The 14,539-nt window shown below is 38.8% G+C and overlaps 1 protein-coding gene across 2 annotated transcripts; it reads left to right on the forward strand.

Annotated features, from left to right (window-relative positions):
- Positions 1–8,472: 8,472 nt before the first annotated feature.
- Positions 8,473–9,397, forward strand: LOC134755681 (calphotin-like). 2 transcript variants are annotated; one of them, XM_063692226.1, is made up of 3 exons: positions 8,473–8,745; positions 8,818–9,122; positions 9,162–9,397. In XM_063692226.1, the coding sequence occupies exons 1-3, from the start codon at positions 8,499–8,501 to the stop codon at positions 9,285–9,287; spliced, it is 678 nt and encodes a 225-aa protein (XP_063548296.1). In that variant the 5' UTR covers positions 8,473–8,498; the 3' UTR covers positions 9,288–9,397. The 2 variants fall into 2 exon arrangements, with proteins under 2 accessions (XP_063548296.1, XP_063548295.1); XM_063692225.1 differs by having other exon boundaries at positions 8,473–9,122.
- The last annotated feature ends 5,142 nt before the right edge of the window (positions 9,398–14,539 follow it).

The following is a 14,539-nucleotide window of genomic DNA, read 5'->3' on the forward strand; positions in this document are numbered from 1 at the left end:
CTTTGCTCAGCAGTGGGACATACAAATAGGCCAAAAAAAGGCGACTGGATTCAAGCTGGTGGTAGAGGAAAGCCGTCCTCCCTTTATTAAAGTTTGGATATAACAATCTCAATAGCCACATGCAACATTCTGGGAATATAAGTAATATATCGCTTCTCCTTGGGGAGAACTAGAGACATCAAATTATTAGTGAGTGATTGGCTTTGTCCATGACGTGCTCCCAGACTGCAGACTTTGGTCGACGGCGCTTAACATCAGCTATGTGTTCCTGTATCCGAGTAGAAATGCTTCGTTTCGTCTGGCCCACATGCGAAAGAGCACATTCACAGTGCTTGTATACCCTTGCATTCTGTAGAGGGGTAGGTATTACATTTTACAGGCCTCAGAAATTGGGACCTTTTCTTAACCGGCTTGAAATAGGTTTTAACTTTTAATAGAAGCACATTTCAATACCTATAAAGAGAGTTCGAAACGTTGGAATGTTTTTAAAATTCATTATGTATACGCGATATATATCAAGCCGGTTTAGAAACGGTCTCAATTTCTGAGGCCTGTAAAATGCCCCTCTACAGAATGCAAGTAGTGTATAATTTAAGCGTAGGTATTATGTTTCGTATCATCGTTAATGTATTTGTTGTTCCAATTAAATTAAAGTAGCACTCAGCAAAATTAGGATATTATATTACTTACGTTTAATTTGGCAACATAGGTAGTTATATAAATAATTTTAATGATGCTCTATATTATTCCATTAAATTGCTACTATTCACATTGCAATAAATAAGGGTCGGCTTAATTTTTTACCTGTTAATAGTGACCAAAATGCTCTTATCAAATTCAAGTTGACCTTGAAAACCCTCCGGGTTATTGTGAAATACTTGAAAAACCATGAAATTTGGGATCCATTTCGGATTTTGAAAATAATTTCTACTTATGCTACGGCAAAAGTCACTATAAGGAGCAAGTGTGTCGAAAAAAAACAGGCCAAGTGCGAGTCGGACTCGCGCACCGAGGGTTCCGTACTTTTTAGTATTTGTTGTTATAGCGGCAACAGAAATACATCATCTGTGAAAATTTCAACTGTCTAGCTATCACGGTTCATGAGATACAGCCTGGTGACAGACAGACAGACGGACAGACGGACAGCGGAGTCTTAGTAATAGGGTCCCGTTTTTACCTTTTGGGTACGGAACCCTAACAACTGTTATCGACTGTTATATACATTTTTTGACAATTTAACACAGGCCGGCCTAGCCCCATAATAAGCTCAGTAAGGCTTGTCTTGTAGGTACCTACTAGAAGACGATATATTTCATATAAAGTTATTTATAAATACTTATATACATACATAACATCCATAACTCAGGAACAAATTAAAAACACAAATAAATATCCTTATCAGGATACGAACCCGGGTCCTCCGGCTTCGTAAGCAGGGACTAGGCTAGGAGGCCGTCGGTTTTATTAAACTCATATCACATCCTAAGCCTAAGAAAATGAGAAAAACAAAAACATAAGGAAAAAGTTAAGTACAGAATATCAAACTGACATGCTATGATATTAATATAGAAAAGAAATTGCTCAGAAAATCCCTTCTATTTATGCGCGTTGTTCTTTTTGTCCTAATACTCCTAATAAATATCTTTTGTATATTTATTACAATCAAGCATTATAGTTGCACAGAAAGAGCATAATAATAATAAGGAGCTATTGGGAAGTAGCAACCCCACGTACCAGAGTGCACCTGGGGAGTTCTGTGAGCCGAAGGTGGGTGGGTAATAACGGATTCTCTGCCTCTGGCTTGCCTTGGCCTGCACCAACTAAGAAAGAGCATATTTTAGCGTCAAATTATATTTTATTGTGAATGTATGTCATACGTCATACAAAATGTAAAAGAATAGCTGCACCTTTTTAAAACAAGCTACAAATAAATATTTGCCAAATATTAACATTACTTTGGTATTACAATAACTGCACAAATACTAAACTAAATTATTAACTAGCTTAAATCTCAAATAGGCATTTGAGGCATTGTACCAAAGATGCTGACGGCATTTCCTCGTTGTATCGCAATGCTGATACGTTGGAGGTTGGAGGAAGCCGCCAGCTCTTCTGTCACCAGTTACGTCAACCAGACGCTTAGCGATTTCTGCAAAAAACTTGTGCGCGTTGGAACCCCGTTGATTTAGAGTTTCAACGCCAAATGTTACAAAATAGAACTGCCTATCGAGGCTCTTACATTTTTTCTTAGCCTACTTGAGTGTCTCCCCTGATTCTCCATAACTCCCGATTAAGCGCTTCTTCCGGCCAGTTGTTAAGGAAGGCGTCAAAGTCGTCCCGCCATCTCCGCCTGGGCCTGCCCCGCCCACGCTTCTTCGTCGGCATCCATTTCGTTGCTACGTTAGCCCACCTATCCGGATGCGTACGATACACGTGGCCGGCCCAGTCCCATTTGAGCCTGGCGGTTTTTTCGCCAACGTCAGCAATGCAGCAGATTTCAAAAGGAGGTTCTCAATTCGGTTGTATCACAGATTAATAAATAGTTAGGTTGTATGCTTTTTTTTGTTTGTTACTCCATAACTCCGTCATTTCTGGACCGATTTTGAAAATTATTATTTGATTGTAAGTATATACATACAGATTGGTCCCGTTTTTGTCAAACGCAGTTCTGATGATGGGATCCATGAGGAATCGAGGGAACTCCTCAAATGTTAAAGGCATACATATAGTGATTTTAATACTTTCATCAACAAATCAAGCATTTACATTTAAAAAAGTGACATTTGATGAAGTGGAACTGCTGATGATGATCAGAACGGCACTCTTCAATGAAGCATAGTTCAGGTTTCCCGCATTTCCATTTAAATAAGTGACATTTGATGAAGTAGAACTGCTGATGATGATCAAAATGGAACTCTTCCATTAAAGAGTTCCATTCTGTTGAGTAAAATCAAAATACAAGTTATTTTTAAAAGTTTTTGATCATGTTACAGGCCACACCCAAAGTTAATGTAAGTTGGACTGAAAAAGTTGCTGTTGCACCCACATGTTTTACCATATCCACTTGCTGTATGGCAGTCAAATCTAAGCGTGTTACTCAAAAGTACCCTAAGTTTGAAGAGTAATATTACACACTTGTCGGAGAACTAATAGCTGGTAATGAAATATGCTCTCATAAAGTTCTTAGAAATAAACAATTGTAATTATTATGTTAAAATGTGACACTGAGTTCTACTTCTTTTTACACGACTGCCCAAAAAAAGGAGTGTATTGTTTTCAGCGTTCATGTTTGTATGTATGTGAGTTTCTTTATTCCACCATAACTTCTGAATGCCTTAACCGATTTAGACGTATGATATATCATTCGAATCCTTACGTCATCCCGGGTGACATAGGCTATGTGACGTCATTATAAAAACAACATGGCGGACGTAATACACAATAACGCGCGACGTTTGGAAAAAAAAATCTTGCAAACTTATCGAGTGGGGTATCAAAATGAAGAGCGTTGAGAGACGATTCAAAATATATATGCAACATATGCGTTTGATTCTTAATTTAGTACAATAAGGATTTTTAAAATATGTTAAGAAATTAAATCCTTCTATCTTATTTAGTGACGACTTAAATTTAAAAGACTTTTACCGCTGATCATAAAAATATATGTACATAAAAAGATAACATGGTATAGTGTAAATTTTGAAACTAAACACAAAGATTTTAAAATCGCGCTATTGAAATATTTGAAATCTAAAATTTGTATGAACTTCGATTTAAACGATGATATTCATATTGTATTGTAAATTTGTACTTGTCTACTGATTTAACCCGGTTGTAAAGGAAAAAAAAAAGAGATTTTGTTTGAACTCGTGCATAGGTACCTACTAACTCCATTTCATATTAGCTTTAGTACTAACCGAATTTTCATGATTGTGAAAAGTGTTTAAGTCACAATGTTTATACTATGTGTATGTTGATTTAACATGTAGAAAGCTCGCGACATGATGTATTAATCAAGGACTAAATAAAAGCAGGCCCGAAGCGTCCGAGAGAGGTGCGCCTTTAATAATTTGGTGTTCAGACACAGAACGATAGTAAGGAATTCCCCGTAGGGCCGCTGAGGCCCGGAGTGCGCGTTTTCCGCAACTTGCCCCTAGTATCTGAAATGCAAAGGCCGAAGACCAAGTGTAGTGCTCAAACCAGAGATGGGCATTAATCGATTAATCTTTTAGTTAACTAATCAATCGATTAAAAATATCAATCGTCATTTTTTAATCGCGATTAATTTAGTTGCGATTAAATTAGTTGTGAGAATGTTCGACTAACAACTAAATTAGTTTTAGTTTCAATCGACTAAATTTCACGATTAAATCTATATTAAAACTACGTAGTCGCCCGTTTTTGCATTTTTTATCTTGCAATATGTAACTACAAGTACGTATGTATGTAACATACGGAGGTACTCGTATGTTGTAACTATGTTAGTTTGGGTGGAATTTTGCGACTTATTTGAAGCAGATGTCTTCATCCGATTGACCTAAAATTATGTATACACGTTTAATTTGAAATGCTTGAATGACAATGCAAATAATGCCATAATATTATTATAACGATATATTGGTAATAACGACAAATAGCGAAAAACTGCATTGTTTACAAATCGCAAACAATAAAGTAGGTTGGTGCATTATTAATACTTTGAATTATACGATACTGAGTAAATCTTAGACATAGAAACTATCAATATTTTGCTGTCTCTGACAATAGTAAAACTCTTTTTAGTGTCACGCGGTGACAAAACAATGGGATAATCCTACTTACCTGGAACTGGAAGTTGTTTGTTGCATTTTGGTGCAAGTGCCGACGCATCTTCTAAAAATAACACGTTCTATTGAATGACACATCTGCATGTTGTTTATTATCTACGCGGTCTATTTTGTTTTCAACGTGTGGTCATTAAACTTACTTACTTTAGTAGCAAAATAATAGTGAGAACAGATCTCACTCCTTAGAAACGGTCAAAATATCGTAAGTAATACATGACTAATATTGTCTTTGGTTACCGCGATAGTTACTCATGAAATAAAACTATGAAAACGGATTATATCGCGTATATTGAATTTATAATACATCCCGACGTTTCGAACCCTTTACAGCGTTCGTGGTCAACGGGTGACTGAGGAAAAATTACAAAGTGCAAAAATACCCACATACTAAAATAATGAACAATCATAGACTATAAACTTTAAGGCTGGTTTTGCATGTACAACCAGCCTTAAAGTTTATAGTCTATGATTGTTCATTATTTTAGTATGTGGGTACCACGAACGCTGTAAAGGGTTCGAACCGTCGGGATGTATTATAAATTCAATATACGCGATATAATCCGTTTTCATAGTTTTAATTCATAATACATGACTATTTTATTTTTAAACATCCGTTAAGATGTCCTAATCAGTCTGTCAACATAGTCATACCGAGGTATTCTATTCAATTTGCTTCTAACATTAGTCGCGAGAAAATAGTCTAACTAATTAGTCGATTACAAAATTTAGTTGTCCGAAATCAATCGGCAACTAATTTAGTTGCAACTAAATTAGTTGCACTCTATGCAACTAAGATTAATCAATCGTCGTTTTCAATCGTCAGTCGCAATTAATTCTTGTAATCTTAATCGTTAATCGTTAGTCGATTACATTTTGCCCATCTCTGGCTCAAACACAACAATATTAAAATTGTCTAAATGCGAAAACCGAGCTCCACGTAGAGCCGAAAGTCAAGTAGGGTAACTGAGGACAGATGGGGTAACTATTGTAGACATTTTTTTATATATGATATAATCCGTTTTCATAATTTTATTTCATGAGTAACTATGTATATCGCGGTAATCGAAGACAATATTAATATGTTCTAATTGAATTAGATAAAAAAATCTACCCTGAGACTGTTAAAACATGACTCAAAGAATGTAAAAGTAAACTATAATTGGGACATTTTTACTTTCTCTAATGTTATAGCTCGGCGTCAGTGAAAGCTGTCGTGAATCCGCACAGGACAGGGCAAAAATAGCTTGCTCTTGTGTCGGAGGCCAAGACTCATTTTGGGTCATCGCGCCAACCAAGCAAGTAGTAAGTAAGTTAGTAATGTTATCCCACCTGTCCCCAGTTAATCCACTATGCGAGCTTCCTGTAATTTATCCTACGCACATAGCCGAAAGCCCGAAGAGTCCGAAAAAGACGCGCCTTTCTTTTATTTAGTATTCAGACATAGAACAATCTTATAGTACAAGTATCTAAATGCGGAGGCCGCAGGCCCGAAGCGTTCGTGTTCGATAGTAGCGCACTTTTAGTATTCAAACACAGAACAATGTTATAAGTGTCTAAATGCGAGGGCCGTAGGCCGCGCTCTACCTAGGGCCGAAGGCCCGGAGTGTCCAAGAGGTACACGCTTCCTGCGATTTCCCCTAGTATCTTAATAACGAAGGCGCGCTTAAAGACCGAGCTGCGGGACTCGTGAAGCTCGGCCTTCGGCCTTGGCATAGTTATAATTACTACGCATTTCGATACTTGCACAATGGTTTTGTGTTTCAGCACTTACCTCCTGCAGCTTGGCCTTAGGCTTTTCATAGAAGCGCGTCTCTCTTGGACGTTTTGGGCCTTCGGCACTACGCTGAGCTTCTGGCTTGTGCAAGTGTGCAAGTATTACTTATACGTCATAAATTCATAGAAATTTCCTATTTAAAAAAATACTTGCACAGTCTGGACAATCAAAATCGCTGCAGACCTATCTTTGTCTAACTCTATCAACCTGCTATTTTGCCAAAGGCCATGCGTGGGCCGTACCAAAGTCGCGTCAAAGATAATTTAATAAAAATCTCTTTTAAGTAAAAATTAAATTAATGACACTTTTAGAGTCTTTCCTGAGCCTCAAACATTCAAAACTACTACTACTTCTTAAAAGCTGTACCTATATGTAAAGATAAAGATGTGAAATGTCCCAAACCGTGAACATATTGCCCACAGAAAAGATGACCGTATTTCGATTCCGGAACGTTGAGCTAATTAAAAGGTCCAAAATTCCCTGGTTTTTTTTAAATCATAGTTTTAGTTCGTTGTGTCACTAAAATGAATAAAATAAAATTAATTAATTAAAAAATTAAAACCACGACTGCGGAGTTTTAAGCGAACTGAAAAGCTAAAAATAATTTTGATGTTACTTACATAACTTTATAAATTTAAATTGGAATATAAATGTACACTTACGGTTATTTATAGTTAATACAAAGGTTTATGCACATTTATGACGTAACTGTACCTGTGTATTTTATTTCGATTGCAGTCGGGGGACCTTTTGAATGGGAAAATGCACTACATCAAGGTCCCCCGACTGCAATCGAAATAAAATACACAGGTACAGTCACGTCATAAATGTGCATAAACCTTTGTATTAACTATAAATGACCGTAAGTTTACATTTATATTCCAATTTAAATTTATAAAGTTATGTAAGTAACATCAAAATTATTTTTAGCTTTTCAGTTCGCTTAAAACTCCGCAGTCGTGGTTTTAATTTTTTAATTAATTAATTTTATTGTTAAGATTTTTTTTCACGATCCAGCCGCGTGCTCACGTCTCGACAATCCCAAACAACAAACAAACAATAGACAAATCAAAGAAAGACGCGATCTAAATTTTAAACTAATTACATTACGTTTTGATAGTATAATACAACCTTTCAAATCATGGCTACATTTTTGTCAGTTACCTTTGTATTACATTTTAATCAGTTACCTTTGTAAACTGAAATAAAAACAATTTAATATATATTATTTTTATAGAAAATAATTTATTTTGTTCTCAGAGTCTCCTTTGTGACAGAACTTGTGGACCGAATAAGTCATACTATCACGTCACGGTCACGGTCTATATCCCGGTCAATATAAGTCAAGTCATACTATTCTTCAAATGTTCCTTCATTCCTTATTAATCTAGGGATCAGAAAAAGAAAGCAGCTTATTATTTATATGAATCGCCATAGTTTAATCTTCACCTCAAAACGAACCATAATATTTACGATTGGATTAAAGTATATTAAGATTACCTACCGATAAATATGATATATGTACGGTAGTTATACCGTCATACGAAGATAAAACATTGGTATAAAAACTCAAGATTTTTTAAAGAAAAGCATAGTTTGAAACATCAAACCAAACAGGTAAGTTCAAATACAAGTTATTATTTATTGAATTAATTATTCATGTTTTACAATCTCCTGCCATCAAACCATCCACGTGATATCAGAAAAATACTGTAATGAAAATTTAACACTTGCAATTAATTCGTTAATTTTAGCAATCAATTTAAATGATTGAGCTCGCTGCTATACTCAGTAACTGTTTTATAAGGATTTTTTCCTAAAACACAATTACAAGATTGTTATGGGATAATTACGGTGCAATTAAAACTCACTAAAAGATACTTTTGTTCGCAGCAACCATGAAATTTCTGCTGATCGTCGCTTCGGTCATCGCCGTGGCCGTCGCTGGCCCGACCCGCGCCATTGTCACCCCCGGCAGTGGCTCCGCGCCCATCGTGGATGCCGAATCCCCCATCATCGCTGGACCCGTCGTGGTTGAGAGCCCCATCTCTGTCGGACCTGCCCTGATTGAGAGCCCCATCTCTGTTGGACCCGCTCTGGTTGAGAGCCCCATTTCCGTTGGACCCGCCTTGGTTGAGAGCCCCATTGTTGAGAGCCCCGTCGTCGTTGATACCCCCATCGTCGGTGTGAGCCCCGTCTTCGTCGAGCACCCCATCGTTGTTGAGAGCCCCGTCGTCGTCGACACACCCATCGTCGCTGAAAGCCCCGTCTTCGCCGAGGTCCCCATTGTTGTTGACGCCCCCATCGTGAACCCCAGTCCCGCTGGTGTTGCTGCCATCGAGGCCGAGTCCGTCTCCTCTGCCGCTGCTCCCCTGGTTCAGATCATCCTGAACATCAACCAGGCTGCCGCCCCTGAGGCCCCCGCTGTCGTGCCCTCTCCCATCATCGTCGAGGAGTCTCCCATCCTTGCCGAGCTCCCCGTCGTGGTCGATACTCCCGTCGTGGCCCCTGAGCCCGTCCTGGTCGTCGATACCCCCGTCGTGGCCCCTGAGCCGGTCCAGGTCGTCGATACCCCAATCGAGGCACCCATCGTGATTGAGCCCCAGCCCATCGAGCTGCCCACCCCCGTGCTACCCGCTCCCGTCGAGGTCGCCCCCGTGATCACCCTCCCCGACATCCTTAATTAAGCACAGAAGAGTTGTTGTTTAAGTAAAAAAGTGTTAGATCCTTTTACCTTGCCGCAGTGGCTGTAAACTGTGCCGAGTGATACTAATGTAAATAAACACTTTATTTTCTATTGCCTTGTTTGAAATACTTCGAACCCTTTGATTTACCATCATACCTAAGTAATACTCGTAGAATCGGATAAAATATCTGTTTCGTCTTGCCAATATCCATGACATGCCATTGATGCAGCATGATTACAATAATATATCTTTTTTAGGGTTCCGTACCCAAAGGGTAAAAACGGGACCCTATTACTAAGACTCCGCTGTCCGTCTGTCCGTCTGGCCGTCTGTCCGTCTGTCCGTCTGTCTGTCACCAGGCTGTATCTCATGAACCGTGATAGCTAGACAGATGAAATTTTCACAGATGATGTATTTCTGTTGCCGCTATAACAACAAATACTAAAAAGTACGGAACCCTCGGTGCGCGAGTTTTTTTTTTACTAATTGTTGTGGAAAACGGTAGTTTACGCCGGAATTTTTGTCACAAGAAAAGGTCTTTGGCCAGTAATGGGACAAAACCGCACGATAAAAAGCCCACACAAAGCGCTATAGTCCATATTGCTTGTTTTATGGCCCCGACTCAGAGGGATGCTGATTAAACATACGCTCCGCCGATTCTACAACATGTGGTGTGGTACAATCCAAAGAAGGCCATTTGATTTAATTTAAAATCCCATAAAAACCAAACCTAGATTATTCTATGACTACTGTGAGTGAGGTACTTAAAATTAGTCTGATGATATTTCATGGCTTCGCTTAAAGATTTACCGGTATCAGACCAAACAATTCCGCTCACTTCACCATGAGTGCAGGACTGTATGTCTCATGTAATATTATATATCAGCTGAAAAATGTCTTTTGGACCTATGTCTAGGACGTTTCTCTCAAAGATCAAGGGTTCTACTGACTACTTCTATATCCGCTAATATGTCTACTGTGGCGGTTGGTAAGGAGTTATTATGGTCCCCTACTGACTGCTTGGCTACATCAAGATTTTTTTGTATTAAGTATATTATGTAGGTAACTAAAAATGCGATGTACTCGTATAAACTAGTTGTGCGCCAAAACAGCTACTTTCTAACAATATTACCGCGCAAATTCATTGCTAACCGCCTGAGACAAATATTAACTATACTTATTAAGAAGAAAGGGTAAAAAACGATCAAGAAAAGTGGCGTATTTCCTGAGGACACGCAAGTTAACGATGTGGGTACAATTTCATCATCATCATCATCATGTCAGCCGATAGACATAGGCCTCCCCCAAGGCTCGCCATTCCGACCGCACCTGTGCCGCTCGCATCCACCGAATTCCCGCGACCTTCACCAGGTCGTCGCTCCATCTCGTTGGAGGCCTACCAGCAGTTCGTCTTCCGGTACGCGGACGCCACTCCAGAACCTTCCGGCCCCACCGGCCATCAGTTCTGCGAGCAATGTGCCCCGCCCACTGCCAATACAATTACAATTTACTAAATCTTTAATCTTTCAGCTTTTAAGAAGTAACTATAAGGTAGGGACAGGGCTATAGTTAAGAGTCCGGCACGAACATTACATATATGTAGAGTATAGACTATAAATTCCTTTTGTTCGTAAAAGGGACAGATCTACAGATAAGGGTCCGGCAAGAAAATTAGGCTTTTCCTTTTATTAATATGACGTCAACAGGAAAAATGCATAACCTTACCTCATACTATGTAAAAATTATTTTGACCCGAAAGTTTGTCGCTTGCTACGCTCCGCCTGAAGTGCAGAAGGCCGGTGCAGTCCGCAGTAATTGTAGGGAATAATCAGGCCTTTGCACTCGCCGCCGTGCTAGGCCGGCTTTCTATTCAAACGTCGTTACCTACTTGTTAGGATCATATGCACCGTGCAAACATGCAGACTGGGTTAAACGTGCAAATAAGAAACCGTTACATTAGTCTAATTTGTCTGCTTTATGAGTTGTCTGACCAGAATGGTAATTTGCAAAACCATTTGTAAGTTAAACCCTGACAAGATTCTATTTATTTGATCCTATGATAGCGTCGTAAGTAAAAACCGGCCAAGTGCGAGTCGGACTCGCGTACCGAGGGTTCCGTACCTTTTTAGTATTTGTTGTTACTTACCTATAGAGGCAACAGAAATACATCATCTGTGAAAATTTCAATTGTCTATCACGGTTTATGAGATACAGCCTGATGACAGACAGACAGACGGACAGACGGACAGTGGAGTCTTAGTAATAGGGTCCCGTTTTCACCCTTTGGGTACGGAGTGCTAATAGAAACCTACTTGTTATTTCTATTACTAGAGGTATTCTCAAATACCTCTAGTCGCTGCAACTATCATCTGTAAAGATGCTGTGGCCAATGATGATTTCTATTACGTAACAAAAGGTGTACAATTTCACCGACTAAATCTATCAATTTTACATTTTTGCGACTAAAATCGATACCGGGCTCTTAAGGCAAAGTTATCCATACGTATTTTTTCCAATCGTAATTTTCAATGAACTACCTACAACGTTGACAAAGGGGTTTGGTAACACTATTGATTAACGTATTCTCGCGCAACAATTTTCAAATTTAAACTGGTTAATTCCATTGGCTGTTCAGATTATTTTACGTGGTAGGGGTAGCACGAATTTGCAAATACATTAGCCATCCGCACTAACTGATCGGAAACAAACTTATCCAAATGAAAGGTCAATGTAGGACCAATTACTCGTAATACAAGTCGAAAAAAAACCGGCCAAGTGCGAGTCGGACTCGCGCATGAAGGGTTCCGTAACCGTAAGGTACGATTATTTAATTAATTTGTGTTTTAGTTTATAATTTATAAATAGGTACACTGTCTTTGTAACCGTAATAAAAGTAAATGCAATAGTTGTAAAAATACAAGAAAGAAACAATTTAACATTGAAGCATTTCGGACCAGTTTGTTTTGAAATCTAGGACCTATACAGACAATTGCATTATGATAATTAGGTGCATGTACAATGAAACCAAAGCGTTATTGGCACTAAAAATTCGAGCTCTGGTAAACACCATAAAGGGGGCCACCCATTACCAGTCCGCCGGATGATATCGGCCTGTCAGTTAGAACAAAAATTTGACAGTTCCGAACAACTCACAGGCCCATAATGGCTTTAGGAAAAGGAAGGCCTAGATTATGGAGTATGTTCCAACAGTTTAATAAGTACCAGCCTACCTTGCGCTAAAAGGCCGCATCCGCTATGCAGAGGGGTCAATATTCTGTGCTCTCGGCAGCGGGTATGCTTTTAAGGTACTTACTCTCAGCTTTTACCGGGAGATAGCAGTAAATAACAGTCAGCAAAATATATATAAAAAAAAACCGGACAAGTGCGAGGGTTCCGTACTTTTTAGTATTTGTTGTTGTAGCGGCAACAGACATACATCATCTGTGAAAATTTCAACTGTCTAGCTATCACGGCTCATGAGATACAGCCTGGTGACAGACAGACGGACGGCGGAGTCTTAGTAATAGGGTCCCGTTTTTACCCTTTGGGTACGGGACCCTAAAAAAGTAAATCGTAAATGGGCATAAATGGCAATTCAAAAAAATTTTTTTTCTTAAATTTTATTTATATGACGGGAATAATCTTTAGATGTTTTGGTTCAAAATTATTTATCTGTAATATTTGTCTATATTATCAAATATTTGAAACTTGATGTACTTGTTATAATATGTATTCATATTAGATACATTGTAAATTTCACTCAACAATTCAGTTATGCACTAAACAATTCTCTAAAGCAATCGTTGTTAAAGACCGATCCTTAAACTGAACTTGTTTGCTGGTGTAATATATAGTTCACAAGTCCCAAATTTTGTATATGTATTATAGTAACAAAATATTTTGTCACTGTTATGCAAACATTCTATCAGTGCTTGGTCAAATGGACATTTGCAGCCGTTTTGGCTAAAAATATGAACCCTAACCTAACCTCTGACAACACGTCTAACGTCCAATACAAACTCTTTCTCCAAAAAAAACCAAAACCCAAACCAAACCAACCAAGACTCCAAAGTCAGGAGCATCGTCGCAAGGTTGCCAGCCTGTCGATCTTTTATATGATACATTTCGGAGAGTGTGCCGAGGAACTGCACAACCTTATTCCTCCGTCCCATTTTTACCATCGGACTACAAGACAAACGGCACTCCGGCATCGCTTCATGGTAGGAACTCCAAAAATACGCACGAAGCGTTTCGCTTCCACATTTCTTATGCGAACTGCCAAGGAGTGGAACGCCCTGCCCGAGTCTGTGTTTCCGCATGAGTACAGTCTGGGGCTCTTCAAGGCAAGAGTTAATAGGTATCTCATAGGTAAGCGTGCTCCACCGTAGACCGCATCATCACTTACCATCAGGTGGGATCGTGGTCCAACGCCTGCCTATTAATCATTAAAAAAACAAAAATAATGACGCAAATCCATCCACCTCTCGGTCCACTATCGGAATGGAATAACTCAATAGGCACTATTATTCCATGAACGAACTCCGCCGCTAACCAATTCCGTACATTTTACAATGGATTTACATTGCAGTCTTGCCGATTAAATGTATCGCATTGCGGTGTGGATAGAGATTACTAACGTTCCGATTTCGAATTGAAAACTGTTCGCACGTGAGCTCTTTTATTGTATGTAGGCTACATTATGGATGGTATAGAAAGGATGCCAATCTCTTATGGCAGAATTGTTGCAAAAGTGATCGCTTTCAGCTTTAAATAATAGTTCCTAATCTCTCCGGATGAACCATATAAGGCAACAAATAACCCGACCAAATTACGTAGGTTGTTTTTGGTAGTATTTCGGTGTATGGTGGCGCCGCCTAATTACTGTTTTTTGATGGACACTTTTCATACATAGAGATTTGGCTCCTTTATATAGTCTCCATGGGCTACATGGTAGGTACGTTACCTATACCTGTGCCTATACGCTTTAAGTATTCGTGTAAGAAACGAAAGTTACTAAGGTAACCCACCTTAGCCTTAGGTTACCCACCTTAGCTTAGTACCTGTACCTACTAATAGGTACCTACCTATATGGAAACATTCTTTCAAGAAAATGAAGCACGTATAACGTGAAAATAGTAATACAGAGATTAAAAATTGTTTAATACGTACCTATAGTTGGTCAAGCAAATCTTGTCAGTAAATAGGAACAAAAAAACTATACTCATCCTTTTCTTTTGGGTGCTAGTACTAGT

This window comes from Cydia strobilella, chromosome 3 (assembly GCF_947568885.1).
Source record: "Cydia strobilella chromosome 3, ilCydStro3.1, whole genome shotgun sequence".
Classification (NCBI taxonomy): Eukaryota; Metazoa; Arthropoda; class Insecta; order Lepidoptera; family Tortricidae; genus Cydia; species Cydia strobilella.

Bases quoted from the DNA above. Each gene is read 5' to 3' on its own strand.
- LOC134755681 (XM_063692225.1), top strand. From the start codon at position 8,499: ATGAAATTTCTGCTGATCGTCGCTTCGGTCATCGCCGTGGCCGTCGCT. The intron at 9,123-9,161 runs GTCGTCGATACC...GAGCCGGTCCAG, and splicing joins TGGCCCCTGAGCCCGTCCTG to GTCGTCGATACCCCAATCGA.